Source organism: Salmo salar, chromosome ssa16 (assembly GCF_905237065.1).
Source record: "Salmo salar chromosome ssa16, Ssal_v3.1, whole genome shotgun sequence".
NCBI lineage: Eukaryota > Metazoa > Chordata > Actinopteri > Salmoniformes > Salmonidae > Salmo > Salmo salar.
Window position 1 is genome coordinate 87,033,325 of NC_059457.1, and position 18,066 is coordinate 87,051,390.

The 18,066-nt window shown below is 42.6% G+C and overlaps 1 protein-coding gene across 2 annotated transcripts in view; it reads left to right on the top strand.

Moving 5' to 3' along the window:
• The window catches only part of LOC106598090 (zinc finger protein OZF-like), a 139,892-nt gene that overhangs the window by 110,393 nt on the left and 11,433 nt on the right, over positions 1-18,066 (top strand). The window contains exons 1-2 of one of the 2 annotated variants that reach the window (XM_045696754.1): positions 10,272-10,356; positions 14,362-14,610. The exons of the other annotated variant lie outside the window; for it this stretch is intronic. Coding sequence (XP_045552710.1) covers positions 14,508-14,610 — 103 coding nt within the window. The 5' untranslated portion in view covers positions 10,272-10,356; positions 14,362-14,507. Of the gene's footprint in view, positions 1-10,271; positions 10,357-14,361; positions 14,611-18,066 lie in introns of those variants that run through there. 2 annotated transcript variants of the gene reach the window in all.

The following is an 18,066-nucleotide window of genomic DNA, read 5'->3' on the forward strand; positions in this document are numbered from 1 at the left end:
GGATGATATGAAATTAGTCTGTGTAGTTACTAACCCTTGTGATAGTGAGTGGAGGATGATATGAAATGAGTCTGTGTAGTTACTAACCCTTGTGATAGTGAATGGAAGATGACACGCCCCTTTTTAGCTTTAATCTCTTACCCACTTTTAGAATAGTTTAATTCCCCTTTTGTATTGTACAGCCTACTGATATGAATACATATGTCACCCGGTACAGCCAGAAGAGGACTGGCCACCCCTCTGAGCCTGGTTTCTCTCTGTTTCTTTCTAGGTTCCTGACTTCTAGGGAGTTTTTCCTAGCTGCTGTGCTTCTACATCTGCATTACTTGCTCTTTGGGTTTTTAGGCTGGGTTTTTGTAAAGCACTTTCTGACAACTGCAGATGTAAAAAGGGCTTCATAAAATACACTGCTCAAAAAAATAAAGGCAACACTTAAACAACACAATGTAACTCCAAGTCAATCACACTTCTGTGAAATCAAACTGTCCACTTAGGAAGCAACACTGATTGACAACAGATTTCACATGCTGTTGTGCAAATGGAATAGACAACAGGTGGAAATTATAGGCAATTAGCAAGACACCCCCAATAAAGGAGTGGTTCTGCAGGTGGGGACCACAGACCACTTCTCAGTTCCTATGCTTCCTGGCTGATGTTTTGGTCACTTTTGAATGCTGGGGGTGCTTTCACTCTAGTGGTAGCATAAGACGGAGTCTACAACCCACACAAGTTGCTCAGGTAGTGCAGCTCATCCAGGATGGCACATCAATGCGAGCTGTGGCATGAAGGTTTGCTGTGTCTGTCAGCGTAGTGTCCAGAGCATGGAGGCGCTACCAGGAGACAGGCCAGTACATCAGGAGACATGGAGGAGGCCGTAGGAGGGAAACAACCCAGCAGCAGGACCGCTACCTCCGCCTTTGTGCAAGGAGGAGCACTGCCAGACCCCTGCAAAATGACCTCCAGCAGGCCACAAATGTGCATGTGTCTGCTTAAACGGTCAGAAACAGACTCCATGAGGGTGGTATGAGGGCCCGACATCCACAGGTGGGGGTTGTGCTTACAGCTCAACACCGTGCAGGACGTTTGGCATTTGCCAGTGAACACCAAGATTGGCAAATTCGCCACTGGCGCCCTGTGCTCTTCACAGATGAAAGCAGGTTCACACTGAGCACGTGACAGACGTGACAGAGTCTGGAGACGCCGTGGAGAACGTTCTGCTGCCTGCAACATCCTCCAGCATGACCGGTTTGGCGGTGGGTCAGTCATGATGTGGGGTGGCATTTCTTTGGGGGGCCGCACAGCCCTCCATGTGCTCGCCAGAGGTAGCCTGACTGCCATTAGGTACCGAGATGAGATCCTCAGACCCCTTGTGAGACCATATGCTGGTGCGGTTGGCCCTGGGTTCCTCCTAATGCAAGACAATGCTAGACCTCGTGTGGCTGGAGTGTGTCAGCACTTCCTGCAAGAGGAAGGCATTGATGCTATGGACTGGCCCGCCCGTTCCCCAGACCTGAATCCAATTGAGCACATCTGGGACATCATGTCTCGCTCCATCCACCAACTCCACGTTGCACCACAGACTGTCCAGGAGTTGGCGGATGCTTTAGTCCAGGTCTGGGAGGAGATCCCTCAGGAGACCATCCGCCACCTCATCAGGAGCATGCCCAGGCATTGTAGGGAGGTCATACAGGCACGTGGAGGCCACACACACTACTGAGCCTCATTTTGACTTGTTTTAAGGACATTACATCAAAGTTGGATCAGCCTGTAGTGTGGTTTTCCACTTTAATTTTGAGTGTGACTCCAAATCCAGCCCTCTATGGGTTGATTAATTGGATTTCCATTGATTATTTTTGTGTGATTTTGTTGTCAGCACATTCAACTATGTAAAGAAAAAAGTATTTAATAAGATTATTTATTTCATTCAGATCTAGGATGGGTTGTTTAAGTGTTCCCTTTATTTTTTGGAGCAGTATACATTTGATTGACATGTATATCACACCAACTGACTGGTTCTTCTGATGTTCTTCACACAGGAGACCATGTTGAGACATTCTCTACATCCAGAGAGCAACAGCAGGAAGATCACAGAGCTAAGAGGTCTCACCACTGCCCACATTGTGAGGAGATGTTCCCAATTCTATCAAAGCTAAAAATACACCTAAAAATACACACTGGAGAGAATCCGTATTCCTGCTCTGACTGTGGGAAGACTTTCTCCCGATTGGATACCTTAAAAACACATGAACATATACATACAGGAAATAATCCGTATTCCTGTACTGACTGTGGGAAGACTTTCTCCCGATTGGATACCTTAAAAACACATGAACATATACATACAGGAGAGAATCCATATTCCTGTACTGACTGTGGGAAGAGCTTCACAACATCAGGAACTCTGACAATTCATCAGAGAGTGCACACTGGAGAGAAGCCTTACTCCTGCTCTGACTGTGGGAAGAGGTTCTCTCAACAGATCCATTTACAAAAACACCAACATATTCATACTGGAGAGAAGCCTTACTGCTGCTCTGACTGTGGGAAGAGTTTCTCTCAACAGAACCACTTAAAATGTCACCAGCGAATACATACAGGCGAGAAGCCTTACTCCTGCTCTGACTGTGGGAAGAGTTTCATCCGATTGGATATATTAAAATGCCACCAGCGAATACATACAGGAGAGAAGCCTTATTGCTGCTCTGAGTGTGGGAAGAGTTTCTCCCAACTGGGCAACTTAAAAACACACCAACTTATACATAAAGGAGAAAAACCTTACTCCTGCTTTGACTGTGGGAAGTGCTTCACAACATCAACTGATGTAAAAGTTCATAAAAGAGCACACACAGGAGAGAAGCCTTACTACTGCTCTGACTGTGGGAAGAGTTTCTCCAGATTGTATACTTTAACAACACACCAACGTATACATAAAGGAGAGAAGCCTCATCAGTTCTCTCAAACCAGCTAAATTTAAAGTCATTACATCACTTATTTCTCAAGAAATCGTAGCACACACTATTGTAATCCTATTGTTTCTCACTGTGAGGAAAGGGAGCATTATAGAATTTTAGCCTCTCTTTACTTTACTGATCAGTGAGCATCTTGTCAGTTTTGGTGTGTTTTGTTAGCTTCTACTGTAAAGATATTGAGATTACCTTGGATTTGCCCTTAGGATGGAATACCCTCTATGAGGCTGGTTGACTGGGTGGTACTGCTTCCCTCTGTAGTTTTCTGTGGGAATGAGTTAGTAGATACAACATGTATCAGATAGAGATGGTGTGATGATCAGCTTTCACCACTAGTTTTGGGGGATTATTTGATTTATTAAACAACTATTTGTTTAATTATATACAGGTTATGAAACAACTACATTTGTTTATTCAGTTACATTTTAAAACTAGCTTAGTTCTTTTTGTCATTGATGATGAAAATGTTTAGATAACTGCATTGAAGAAAACTTAACTGATCTGCCGATTTAATAAATACATTAAATTGTACATGAATGTGTACTGGTCAAACTTTTTTATTTTATAGTTAGTTCTTTCATATTAGATCTGACAGTATGAATGGTTCTTATGGTTGTATTCAGTTCTTCATATTAGATCTGACAGTATGAATGGTTCTTATGGTTGTATTCAGTTCTTCATATTAGATCTGACAGTATGAATGGTTCTTATGGTTGTATTCAGTTCTTCATATTAGATCTGACAGTATGAATGGTTCTTATGGTTGTATTCAGTTCTTCATATTAGATCTGACAGTATGAATGGTTCTTATGGTTGTATTCAGTTCTTCATATTAGATCTGACAGTATGAATGGTTCTTATGGTTGTATTCAGTTCTTCATATTAGATCTGACAGTATGAATGGTTCTTATGGTTGTATTCAGTTCTTCATATTAGATCTGACAGTATGAATGGTTCTTATGGGCTGAGTGCCTGTAGTGTTTTTGTATGACTACAGTCAGGAGTTTTCTCTGACCCTGTGATGTCACCAGGACAGAACCACATGTCTCTATCACACTCCAGCCCAGAAGGTGGCAGTGATGCACAGTTAATGTTGGTTTGCACACTACCAATAAACACCATAGAAGAAGAACGTATACTTAGTGACCACACCCCTTCCCCATGCTGCAAAACAATGAGTGTGCATTCAGTGACCACACACAATTAAACATTTTGTAAGTACCTTTATTTTAACAACATCAGATTTTTTGTTTATTGTCTCTAGTGATGGGGAATCAACGTTTCCTGAATCATTGAGGTGTTCCAGCCAATTGTGTCGAAAATAGGGTGAGGCACATGGGCTACTAACATCTTACTACACAACATACACTTAGTATTACTTTCTTAGCTACAGTATACATATCTCCCTGGCATATTACATAATTTATGCAACAGCATACAATACATTTTTGTACTTACCTTGTTGTGCCATGCTCACTTGAACAGGAAAGTGGTGCGGCGATCCTTCTTGTGGGCTCTAGAAAGAGGCCTGAGTTCCCAACGTGGAATTCCGAGTTGGATGACTGTTCAACATAATCTTTTCTGTATTTTCACCAGTCGGAGCTAGTTTTGTCCGAGTTCCCAGTTGTCTTGAACTCACTGAAGTCTGAGATTTCCCAGTTCTGACTTTCCAGTTGTTTTGAACGCGACAGAAGTCATGCTGGATTGACATTATGGCCAATGTATTCAAACTTTTCTGGCCCCTGGCGTTACCTCCTTTTTTGTCATATCCAATTGGTTGTTATGATTTTTTTCTCATTGCTGCAACACCCCTACGGACTTGGCAAAGGTCGAGAGCCAAACCACACTGCTCGCTTAACTCAAGAGCCAAGCCGCACCAATGTGTCGGAGGAAACACTGTCGAACTGACCACCAGAGTCAGCTTGCAGTCGCCCGGCCCGCCACAAGGAGTCGCTGGAGCATCATGAGGCAAGGGCATCCCGGCCGGCCACACCCTCCCCTAACCTGGACAATGCTGGACCAATTGTCAGATTACCACTCTAAATTCCAAGCATCTGCCTCTAACCCTAGGAAGCTCTTTGCTACCTTCTCCTCCCTCCTGAATCCTCCTCCCCCTCCCCCCCCTCCTCCCTCTCTACGGATGACTTCGTCAACCATTTTGAAAAGAAGGTTGACGATATCCGATCCTCGTTTGCTAAGTCAAACGACACCGCTGGTCCTGCTCACACTGCCCTACCCTGTGCTTTGACCTCTTTCTCCCCTCTCTCTCCAGATGAAATCTCGCGTCTTGTGACGGCCGGCCGCCCAACAACCTGCCCACTTGACCCTATCCCCTCCTCTCTTCTCCAGACCATTTCCGGAGACCTTCTCCCCTTCCTCACCTCGCTCATCAACTCATCCTTGACCGCTGGCTACGTCCCTTCCGTCTTCAAGAGAGCGAGAGTTGCACCCCTTCTGAAAAAACCTACACTCGATCCCTCCGATGTCAACAACTACAGACCAGTATCCCTTCTTTCTTTTCTCTCCAAAACTCTTGAACGTGCCGTCCTTGGCCAGCTCTCCTGCTATCTCTCTAAGAATGACCTTCTTGATCCTAATCAGTCAGGTTTCAAGACTGGGCATTCAACTGAGACTGCTCTTCTCTGTGTCACGGAGGCTCTCCGCACTGCTAAAGCTAACTCTCTCTCCTCTGCTCTCATCCTTCTAGACCTATCTGCTGCCTTTGATACTGTGAACCATCAGATCCTCCTCTCCACCCTCTCCGAGTTGGGCATCTCCGGCGCGGCCCACGCTTGGATTGCGTCCTACCTGACAGGTCGCTCCTACCAGGTGGCGTGACGAGAATCTGTCTCCGCACCATGCGCTCTCACCACTGGTGTCCCCCAGGGCTCTGTTCTAGGCCCTCTCCTATTCTCGCTATACACCAAGTCACTTGGCTCTGTCATATCTTCACATGGTCTCTCCTATCATTGCTATGCAGACGACACACAATTAATCTTCTCCTTTCCCCCTTCTGATAACCAGGCGGCGAATCGCATCTCTGCATGTCTGTCAGACATATCAGTGTGGATGACAGATCACCAGCTCAAGCTAAACCTCGGCAAGACGGAGCTGCTCTTCCTCCCGGGGAAGGACTGCCCGTTCCATGATCTCGCCATCACGGTTGACAACTCCCTTGTGTCCTCCTCCCAGAGTGCTAAGAACCTTGGCGTGATCCTGGACAACACCCTGTCATTCTCCACTAACATCAAGGCGGTGACCCGATCCTGTAGGTTCATGCTCTACAACATTCGCAGAGTACGACCCTGCCTCACACAGGAAGGGGCGCAGGTCCTAATCCAGGCACTTGTCATCTCCCGTCTGGATTACTGCAACTCGCTGTTGGCTGGGCTCCCTGCCTGTGCCATTAAACCCCTACAACTCATCCAGAACGCCGCAGCCCGTCTGGTGTTCAACCTTCCCAAGTTCTCTCACGTCACCCCGCTCCTCCGCTTTCTCCACTGGCTTCCAGTTGAAGCTCGCATCCGCTACAAGACCATGGTGATTGCCTACGGAGCTGTGAAGGGAACGGCACCTCCATACCTTCAGGCTCTGATCAGGCCCTACACCCAAACAAGGGCACTGCGTTCATCCACCTCTGGCCTGCTGGCCCCCCTACCTCTGAGGAAGCACAGTTCCCGCTCAGCCCAGTCAAAACTGTTCGCTGCTCTGGCACCCCAATGGTGGAACAAGCTCCCTCACGACGCCAGGACAGCGGAGTCAGTCACCACCTTCCGGAGACACCTGAAACCCCACCTCTTTAAGGAATACCTAGGATAGGATAAAGTAATCCTTCTAACCCCCCCCCTTAAAAGATTTAGATGCACTATTGTAAAGTGGTTGTTCCACTGGATATCATAAGGTGAATGCACCAATTTGTAAGTCGCTCTGGATAAGAGCGTCTGCTAAATGACTTAAATGTAAATGTAAATGTAAATTGTGCGCCGCCTCATGGGTCATGTGATACAGCCTGGGATCAAACCCGGGGCTGCAATGGCGCCTTGGCACTCATTGTTGAATTTACAATTTTAAACTTGTTGTGTAATGTTTATATCCAATGGCCGATGAGCACCGATACGTTTTATCTATAATTTCTCTTCTCTACAGATCCTGGTTCGATCCTGGGCTTGGTCACAACTGGCCGTGATCAGGGGTCCCATAGGGCAGCGCAAGTGATTTGACGTCATTTTATCTGACCTTGAGCTTTCTTGGGTGGCCATTTCTAATGTGAGTCTATGGCAGCACCCAATATCCTAGAGTTTTTGAGCTCTACCCGTAGATTTTGCGGTGATGTTGTGTCCCCATGAGTGACAGAACATTGAGCCAATCACGGCGCAACTAGAGAACATTACCAACCCCTACGCTGTGTATTTTCCGCTGGCTGCCCCTCCACCACAGAAAGCACTGAGCTAGGCTGAAACACCTGCATTTTGGAGCTGCCTTTAACAAGAAAGTAAAAAAGAGACATGTTTGTATGCGGCTTTATTAACTCAAATATATGTTTTAGAACACCTACTCATTCAAGGGTCTTTCTTTATTTGTACGATTTTCTACATTGTAGAATAATAGTGAAGACATCAAAACTATGAAATAACACAAATGGAATCATGTACTAACCTTCACTTTTGACTTTTTTGGTTATCTTACAAACTAATGTAATAGTATTTATTCAACCTTTAAACAAATAAAACATCCATGGACATATTTTGGGGTTACTGTAACTATAATGTTCTTATGTAGTCAGAGAAAGTGTGCATGTTCAGGACAGCAGGTTTCAGGTCTGTGAGATCTTCACAATTGTTGTAATAATTTGTCAGAACCTTATTGAACAGCGTTTACCACTTGCACCATGTACTGTTAATGCAAACTCAACTGAAGCACAGTGATAACACATTGTTGTTGGATAAATAAACAAAATATCTAACATTGTTTTCCCATTTGAACTTTGTTTGGCTTTTATATGGTTGAAAGCGCAGTGATAATAGATTTAGGCAGTGGCCACGTGTCATTCAGGGCAGGTGGGACAGAGCCTGTTTAGCTAAAAATAAAATGTTATTTTGGCATTAATACGTGTCACATATCAGTTTGCAAACAAAGTAAAAAAAAATATATATACACACTACTGGTCAAACGTTTTATAACACCTACTCATTTAAGGGTTTTTCTTTATTTTTACTATTTTCTACATTGTAGAATAATAGTGAAGACATCAAAACTATTAAATAACACATATGGAATCATGTAGTAACCAAAAAAGTGTTAAACAAATCAAAATATATTTTATATTTGAGATTCTTCAAATAGCCACCCTTTGCCTTGATGACAGCTTTGCACACTCTTGGCATTCTCTCAACCAGCTTCATGAGGTAGTCACCTGGAATGCATTTCAATTAACAGGTGAGCCTTTTTAAAAGTTAATTTGTGGAATTTCTTTCCTTCTTAATGCGTTTGAGCCAATCAGTTGTGTTGTGACAAGATATTGATCCCTCACTCAATATACCTATACAGAAGATAGCCCTATTTGGTAAAAGACCTTATTAAGACGTGAAGGTCAGTCAATACTGAAAATGTCAAGAACTTTGAAAGTTTCTTCAAGTACAGTCGCAAAAACCATCAAGCGCTTTGATGAAACTGGCTCTCATGAGGACCGCCACAGGAAAGGAAGACCCAGAGTTACCTCTGCTGCAGAGGATAAGTTCATTAGAGTTACCAGCCTCAGAAATTGCAGCCCAAATAAATGCTTCACAGAGTTCAAGTAACAGACACGTCTCAACATCAACTGTTCAGAGGAGACTGTGTGAATCAGGCCTTCATGGTGAAATTGCTGCAAAGAAACCACTACTAAAGGACACCAGTAAGAGGAAGAGACTTGCTTGGGTCAAGAAACATGACCAATGTTCATTAGACCGGTGGAAATGTGTACTTTGGTCTGGAGTCCAAATTGGAGATTTTTGGTTCCAACCGCTGTGTCTTTGTGACACACGGTGTGGGTGAACAGATGATCTCGGCATGTGTATTTCCCACCATAAAGCATGGAGGAGGAGGTGTGATGGTGTGAGGGTGCTTTGGTGCTGCTTCCCTCTGCAGTTTTCTGTGGGAATGAGTTAGTAGACACAACATGTATCAGATAGAGATGATGTGATGATCAGTGTTCTGTGGGAATGAGTTAGTAGACACAACATGTATCAGATAGAGATGATGTGATGATCAGTTTTCTGTGGGAATGAGTTAGTAGACACAACATGTATCAGATAGAGATGATGTGATGATCAGTTTTCTGTGGGAATGAGTTAGTAGACTCAACATGTATCAGATAGAGATGATGTGATGATCAGTGTTCTGTGGGAATGAGTTAGTAGACACAACATGTATCAGATAGAGATGGTGTGATGATCAGTTTTCTGTGGGAATGAGTTAGTAGACACAACATGTATCAGATAGAGATGGTGTGATGATCAGTTTTCTGTGGGAATGAGTTAGTAGACACAACATGTATCAGATAGAGATGGTGTGATGATCAGTTTTCATCACTAGTTTGGGATCTTTTTTTTACTACTAAATTACTATTTCTTTAATGATAAACAGGCTTTGAAACGACTTCATGTATTTATTAAATTGTCTTTTCAAAACTAGATTTGTTATGTTAGTCATTGATATTGAATTTGTTTGGGAAAACCATATTCAAGCCAACTAAATTGATCTGCCAATGAAAAATAAAGTTTGTATATGAATTTATGCTGGTCAAACTCTTCTCTTTTGTATAATAAATTATTTTAAAAAACGATGTTTCAAGTGACATATTTAGTTTTATTTCTGAAGCTAAGGAGGACAGGAAGTTGAAATGAGCATGTCACCACACCTCTACACACTGGGACAAGCCAAGTTGCTAGTCGCCAATATTCTCTAAATCAAATCAACGATGACTGTTTAACAGTCTTATGGCCTGGAGATAGAAGTGGTTTCATTCTCTCTGTCCCAGCTTTGATGCACCTGTACTGTCTCCACCTGATAGATGGTAACAGGGTGAACAGGCTGTGTCTCTGGTGGCTGAGATTCTTGATGATCTTCTTGGCCTTCCACAGAGATAATCTACAATACATATGTAATGGATGAAAAACTTAGACACTAAAACAGACACCCCTTTAGTTTTTTAAACCAAGTTTTATTTGTGTAGCTAATCAATCTCAGTTTTATATTTTACATGGTTTAGTAGTAGTTAGCCCATCAATCCAATATTGTCGCTGTTGCGCTGTGGTAGTGGGGGAACAGGAAGTTCCGGGTTGGCGCCCACCATTCTACAGAATAAAGAAAACGCCAGAACTGTGCTGACCGTTTCTCTTTATTACTACAGGTATGTAATAGCACGTTTAAACTGACTAATACGTAATAACATGTTAAAAAAAACAAATCCGTCAAGGTATTATCACGTTTGGGAAAGGTTATGTCTTATTTTTCTGTCAAGCCGAGTGAGTGAAGAACGTGATAATAAATATTTTACAAGAACACAGCGCGGGGTTACACACACGTTTTCATTTGTGAGGCTTTCCAGGTTCGTATATAAGTCAGTGGATTTCACCTGGGGATGTTCAGAACAAAAACGTTTTGGAAAGTTGCAGATATAAATCCCATGAATAGAACTGACATGATTCCTTTATATCTGATCGTGGCCAACGTCTCCGTCCTCCTGCTGGATGCATCCCTTGTCCCTACCTATGTGAAGCAAGCCACAATAACGATTAGCCACAATAGTGGAATTTGTGGTTCGCTCTCATTGAAAATGATACAAACTGATTCAAATGAATGGAATGTCGTCATATTTGGACCAGATAACGCTAAACATGGTTGGAATGTTACTTAATTTAAAATTAATTACAATAATTCATTAATTTGAAAATAAACAACAACAAAAAAACGTTAATCACACTGTGGATGTTTATAGACCACATAATTGCATTGGGGACATTTTTATATGCACTTATGAAACGGGTTGGATTGTGAACCAATGAAACGGGTAACACCCACAGAATACAATTACCAAGAGTTAACACCTATTAATATCTTAGCTCTTACTGCAGGACTTTGACTGAAAAAAAAATCACCTTCCCAGTCAGTCTATTGCAGGGATACTCCAGTACTATTTGAGAAGGTCCAGTCACACAAATTTCCTAGGTGGCAAAGGTCCAGATGGATATTGTTATTTATTGGCGTAGTAACAAACAACTTGCAACCCCAAAATCTTCACAACCCTCTTGTTGGCAGGTTTAAATGTAATATCACACAATTCTATACATTTTGTGATGGGAGCGATATTTTTTTTGCAGTTTTAAAGCAGATTTCCGGCAATTTTACAAATTTCTATGTATTATGTGTGTTTATATGATACCAGGGGTCGAAGCCCAACCAAAAAAGTATTATTATATATATTTTTTGGACCCGTGGTCCGTATTGACCCCATTCTGTATCCGGACCGCAGTCCGCCAGTTGAATATGGAGGGTCTTTTGTTTGTGTTGGACATTTATATTGCACTCTACAGCCTTACCTATGGATTGTTCAGTCTACTCAGTGACACCCACAGAACACAACTATGTCGAGTTTACACAAATATTAGCATCTCCGCTCTATTGCAGGACTCTGAAACCACAGTTGTCCGGGAGTTGAACCCCGTCAGCTAAATTGTCATGATAATCAGTGGTTTCAAGTTTCTCTACATTTTTGATGAGTTGATCATAGCAAAACAAATTATACTTCTGCATTTCCCGCTGTGTAAACGCATTGATTCTCATTGCCAATAGGCTCAGGATAACTCCTGATAAAGTTGGGTAGCTGATGGGTCTATTCAGAGCTTAAATAGACAAAATGATTAGTCACAGGAACCAGGACTAATAAAGCCAATGCAACTGGCTGTTTTACAAACGCTAGGCCTACCACATGGATGGACATTTATAAAATAAAGTTATAGGCCGACACTGTAGGATACACCCCAGTAAGCACGGACTGACGTCGACGTCTTTGGATGTCTTTTTTTTTTTTACTTGACCCAAACATTAGACCTGACCAAGTATGAACCACTCACTCAGACATCATTAGGCAGGTTTCCATTGACTCGGGTGAATTCAACAAAAGCTATGTGGCAAAAACAGTATTTGCGACATGTGTAATGGAAACGCCAGATATAGGAGAAATATTTTAATGCTCGACAACATTTTTATCTGTTTGACGGGTGGATCTTTCTTTTGTCAAAGTTTCTTTATTCTGACAAATGAGGAAGAAAACAGTATTTATGAAATAAATGATCATTGCCAAATCATTTTGATAATATGGAGTGCGTCATTACGTCCAGCTGTTTTTATCAACACAAGATAGTTAAATGGAAACAACCTAGCGGGCAATTGTCTGATCTATTTTCTATTCAAACCTTTAATAAATGTCAACAACAACAAAAAATCACTGGATAACTTCTTGGAAACATAGCTACTGTTTCACAAGATTGGAAAGCACTACAGCAGAGTACAGGAAATAAAAGTTTAGTTCAGTACAGCAGAGTACAACAGTACAGAGTATAGTACAGAATTACGTACTGTATTGTACTCTATTCTAATGTAGTCCGTTAGGGTTGGGCGATATGGACTAAAAATCATACAGCTGTATCTTGAGTTTTTCAAACTTATGGGTGATTCACGATATCTACATTTTGTTTTTCTCTAAATAAGTGTTATAATTAAAGGTTGAATACACTGCCTTTCTAACAGTCAGCAATAATGGAATGAATTCAGGGCTTGTGAAGTTATACCGAGGCTAAATATAAGCCTTCCACAACCATAACACCCACTAATAATTTATTATTTTATCAGTTTAACCTGCTTTTTTGTTGTTTTTGCAATCACTGATCTGGCTGTCAAGTCTATGAAAATGACCTTTTTTGTTACAAATGTAACTAGAACCATGCATAATGCACATTCACTAATAATGACTTACTTCTTGTAGCAGGAATAAGGCTATAGAAAATTAACACAGGTCTCAACAATCTCTCAAGCCCACGTGCTAATGACTAGCCAGCTAATCTTTATATTTCAAGTTTAGCCAAATTGGATCTATTTGTTAGATAACAAGGTTGAACAGTTGAATTGTTATGAACACACCCTTCTGTCTCCAACTGTTTGAAAAGCTTATTAGCCTGTCCACTTTTAAGATGTTGAAATCAAGTGGCCTACCTTCATTCTCAGAATGAGAACGAGTTGCTAATTCCTTACAGTGCATTTGGAAAGTATTCAGGCCCCTTCCCTTTTTCCATATTTTGTTACGTTAGCCTTATTCAAAATTTTCCTCATCAATCTACACACAGTACCCCATAATGACAAAGCAAAAACAGGTTTTTTTGAATTTTTTGCAAATTTGTAAAATAATAAAAAACATTGTACTCTATTTGCTATGAGACTCAGAATTGAGCTCAGGTGCATCCTGTTTCCATTGATCATCCTTGAGATGTTTCCACCTGTGGTAAATTCAATTGATTGGATATGATTTGGAAAGGTAAACACCTGTCTATATAAGGTCCCACAGTTGACAGTGCATGTCAGAGCAAAAACCAAGCCATGAGGTCGAAGGAATTGTCCGTAGAGCTCTGAGACAGGATTGACTCTTCCTAGAGCTGGCTCTTCCTAAACCTTTTAAGGACCTCAGACAGGGGTGAAAGTTCACCTTCCAACAGGACAACGACCTTAAGTACACAGCCAAGACGATGCAGGAGTGGCTTAGTGACAAGTCTCTGAATGTCCTTGAGTGACCCAGCCAGAGCCCGGACTTGAACCAGATCGAACATCTCTGGAGAGACCTGAGTGCGGTGATGCTCACCTTCCAACCTGACAGATCTTGAGGCTCTGCAGAGAAGAATGTGAGAAACTCCCCAAATACAAGTGTGCCAAACTTGTAGTGTCATACACTAGAAGACTCAAGGCTGTAATCACTGCCAAAGGTGCTTCAACTAAGTGCTGAGTAAAGGGTCTGAATACTTATGTAAATGTGATATTTCATTTGCCAAAAACTCTACAAAGCTGTTTTTGCTTTGTCATTATGGGGTATTTAATCCTTTGTACAATAAGGCTGTAATGTAACAAAATGTGGAATAAATCAAGGCGTCTGAATACCTTCTGAATGCTCTGTGTGTGAATTTAGGAAATCTACTATCGGTTTAGTGCATTTACATTGTGTAGACTAATTTATAGTGTGAACCTTATTTAATTTGAAATTAATTGAATGGTTTGTTAATGCTTAGGTACCTGATCTAATATAGTTTGAGAATAAAAGTGCCAGAACTGTCAAGACAGTTTTTGTGTCCGTTTGTCTTTATTACTACAGGCCGACTCAGATTAAGTCTGAGGCCGGTAACATCAACAGTGAGGACAAACCCAGCCTGCCTCTCTCCTTCCACACTGAGTAGAAACCTACAGTCACTGGGTCCTGATTGTGACAGTGGAGCCCAGTTTGCACTGCAGGATCCAGAGATGGCATCAGTGAAGCTGGAAGACTGCAGTCAAACACTGGAGCTGAATGTCAACATTAAAGATGAAGAAGAGGAGGAGAAGATTGGGACATCTGTTAGTCATGGTAAGAGCATGAGTAACAGACCGCCATAATTTATGACCCAGTCTATTGATAGGTTGAATTCTGTAATTCTGACAACACATCCCTGAATAACTGGGTTATCTGGAGTGATCAGAGAGTAGACTAAAGAAGTGAAGTAGACAAACTGCCAATGTTTTAAAGTTCTATGAAATGAGTCTGTAGTTACTAACCCTTGTGATAGTGAGAGGAGGATGATATGAAGTGAGTCTGTGTAGTTTCTAACTCTTGTGATAGTGAGTGGAGGATGATATGAAATGAGTCTGTAGTTACTAACCCTTGTGATAGTGAGTGGAGGATGATATGAAATGAGTCTGTATAGTTACTAACCTTTGTGATAGTGAGAGGAGGATGATATGAAATGAGTCTGTGTAGTTACTAACCCTTGTGATAGTGAGAGGAGGATGATATGAAATGAGTCTGTGTAGTTACTAACCCTTGTGAGTGGAGGATGATATGAAATGAGTCTGTGTAGTTACTAACCCTTGTGATAGTGAATGGAGGATGATATGAAATGAGTCTGTAGTTACTAACCCTTGTGTTAGTGAGTGGATGATGATATGAAATGAGTCTGTGTAGTTACTAACCCTTGTGATAGTGAGTGGAGGATGATATGAAATGAGTCTGTGTAGTTACTAACCCTTGTGATAGTGAGTGGAGGATGATATGAAATGAGTCTGTGTAGTTACTAACCCTTGTGATAGTGAGAGGAGGATGATATGAAATTAGTCTGTGTAGTTACTAACCCTTGTGATAGTGAGTGGAGGATGATATGAAATGAGTCTGTGTAGTTACTAACCCTTGTGATAGTGAGTGGAGGATGATATGAAATGAGTCTGTGTAGTTACTAACCCTTGTGATAGTGAGAGGAGGATGATATGAAATGAGTCTGTGTAGTTACTAACCCTTGTGATATTGAGTGGAGGATGATATGAAATGAGTCTGTGTAGTTACTAACCCTTGTGATAGTGAGAGGAGGATGATATGAAATGAGTCTGTGTAGTTACTAACCCTTGTGATAGTGAGAGGAGGATGATATGAAATTAGTCTGTGTAGTTACTAACCTTTGTGATAGTGAGAGGAGGATGATATGAAATGAGTCTGTGTAGTTACTAACCCTTGTGATAGTGAGTGGAGGATGATATGAAATGAGTCTGTGTAGTTTCTAACCCTTGTGATAGTGAGTGGAGGATGATATGACTCATACTTTTCGCCCCTTTTTGGCTTAGGTTGTTGAATAGCTTTTAAGGCTGACCCAATTTAGTTGATTGGTCGATAGGCTGTTGGTCGACCAATATGTTTTTAGTTGAGCAGTGGCATATATATATATAATGTATGGCACACAAGGCACCTGTCTGATTCACGTCTGTCTGAGTGGACTAGTCCGTTGCCTGTCTGAGTGGACTAGTCCGTTGCCTGTCTGAGTGGACTAATCCGTTGCCTGTCTGAGTGGACTAATCCGTTGCCTGTCTGAGTGGACTAGTCCGTTGCCTGTCTGAGTGGACTAGTCCGTTGCCTGTCTGAGTGGACTAGTCCGTTGCCTGTCTGAGTGGACTAATCCGTTGCCTGTCTGAGTGGACTAGTCCGTTGCCTGTCTGAGTGGACTAATCCGTTGCCTGTCTGAGTGGACTAGTCTGTCTGAGTGGACTAGTCTGTCTGAGTGGACTAGTCCGTTGCCTGTCTGAGTGGACTAGTCCGTTGCCTGTCTGAGTGGACTAGTCCGTTGCCTGTCTGAGTGGTCTAGTCCGTTGCCTGTCTGAGTGGACTAATCCGTTGCCTGTCTGAGTGGACTAGTCCGTTGCCTGTCTGAGTGGACTAGTCCGTTGCCTGTCTGAGTGGACTAATCCGTTGCCTGTCTGAGTGGACTAGTCTGTCTGCGCTGTCTGAGTGGACTAGTCCGTTGCCTGTCTGAGTGGACTAGTCCGTTGCCTGTCTGAGTGGACTAGTCCGTTGCCTGTCTGAGTGGACTAGTCCGTTGCCTGTCTGAGTGGACTAGTCCGTTGCCTGTCTGAGTGGACTAGCCCGTTGCCTGTCTGAGTGGACTAGTCCGTTGCCTGTCTGAGTGGACTAATCCGTTGCCTGTCTGAGTGGACTAAACCGTTGCCTGTCTGAGTGGACTAATCCGTTGCCTGTCTGAGTGGACTAGTCCGTTGCCTGTCTGAGTGGACTAGTCCGTTGCCTGTCTAAGTGGACTAGTCCGTTGCCTGTCTGAGTGGACTAATCTGTTGCCTGTCTGAGTGGACTAGTCCGTTGCCTGTCTGAGTGGACTAGTCCGTTGCCTGTCTGAGTGGACTAGTCCGTTGCCTGTCTGAGTGGACTAGTCCGTTGCCTGTCTAAGTGGACTAGTCCGTTGCCTGTCTGAGTGGACTAATCCGTTGCCTGTCTGAGTGGACTAATCCGTTGCCTGTCTGAGTGGACTAATCCGTTGCCTGTCTGAGTGGACTAGTCCGTTGCCTGTCTGAGTGGACTAATCCGTTGCCTGTCTGAGTGGACTAATCCGTTGCCTGTCTGAGTGGACTAGTCCGTTGCCTGTCTGAGTGGACTAGTCCTTTGCCTGTCTGAGTGGACTAGTCCGTTGCCTGTCTGAGTGGACTAGTCCGTTGCCTGTCTGAGTGGACTAGTCCGTTGCCTGTCTGAGTGGACTAATCCATTGCCTGTCTGAGTGGACTAATCCATTGCAGAGGCTGTGGAGATGGCAAACCAGTATCATCAGTAGTACTTTTACCGTTAATTCCCATAATTTCTAATCTACAATGTTTGTTTAATTATGGGAATGCATTCAATATTGTAATAATAATAATAATAATAATAATAATGTCTTACCATTGTCATTGTAGGAGTGGACACGTTGTTTGCAGAGCAACAACCTAGGCTACACTTGTGAGAAAAACATTTTGGTTTATTTCATTGCATTTACGAGTTTACAATTTATTCATTGACAGGAGCGCTCCAAACAATAGACAATCTAGTAAGGACACGCACCTATGCTACCTGACTTGATTACACATAGAAGTAGGCCTATAGTCTACCTGGCCTGATTACACATAGAAGTAGGCCTATAGTCTACCTGGCCTGATTACACATAGAAGTAGGCCTATAGTCTACCTGGCCTGATTACACATAGAAGTAGGCCTATAGTCTACCTGGCCTGATTACACATAGAAGTAGGCCTATAGGCTAGCTGGCACTGATTACACATAGAAGTAGGCCTATAGGCTACCTGGCCTGATTACTCATAGAAGTAGGCCTATAGTCTACCTGGCCCTGATTACACATAGAAGTAGGCCTATAGGCTACCTGGCCTGATTACACATAGAAGTAGGCCTATAGGCTAGCTGGCACTGATTACACATAGAAGTAGGCCTATAGGCTACCTGGCCTGATTACTCATAGAAGTAGGCCTATAGTCTACCTGGCCCTGATTACACATAGAAGTAGGTC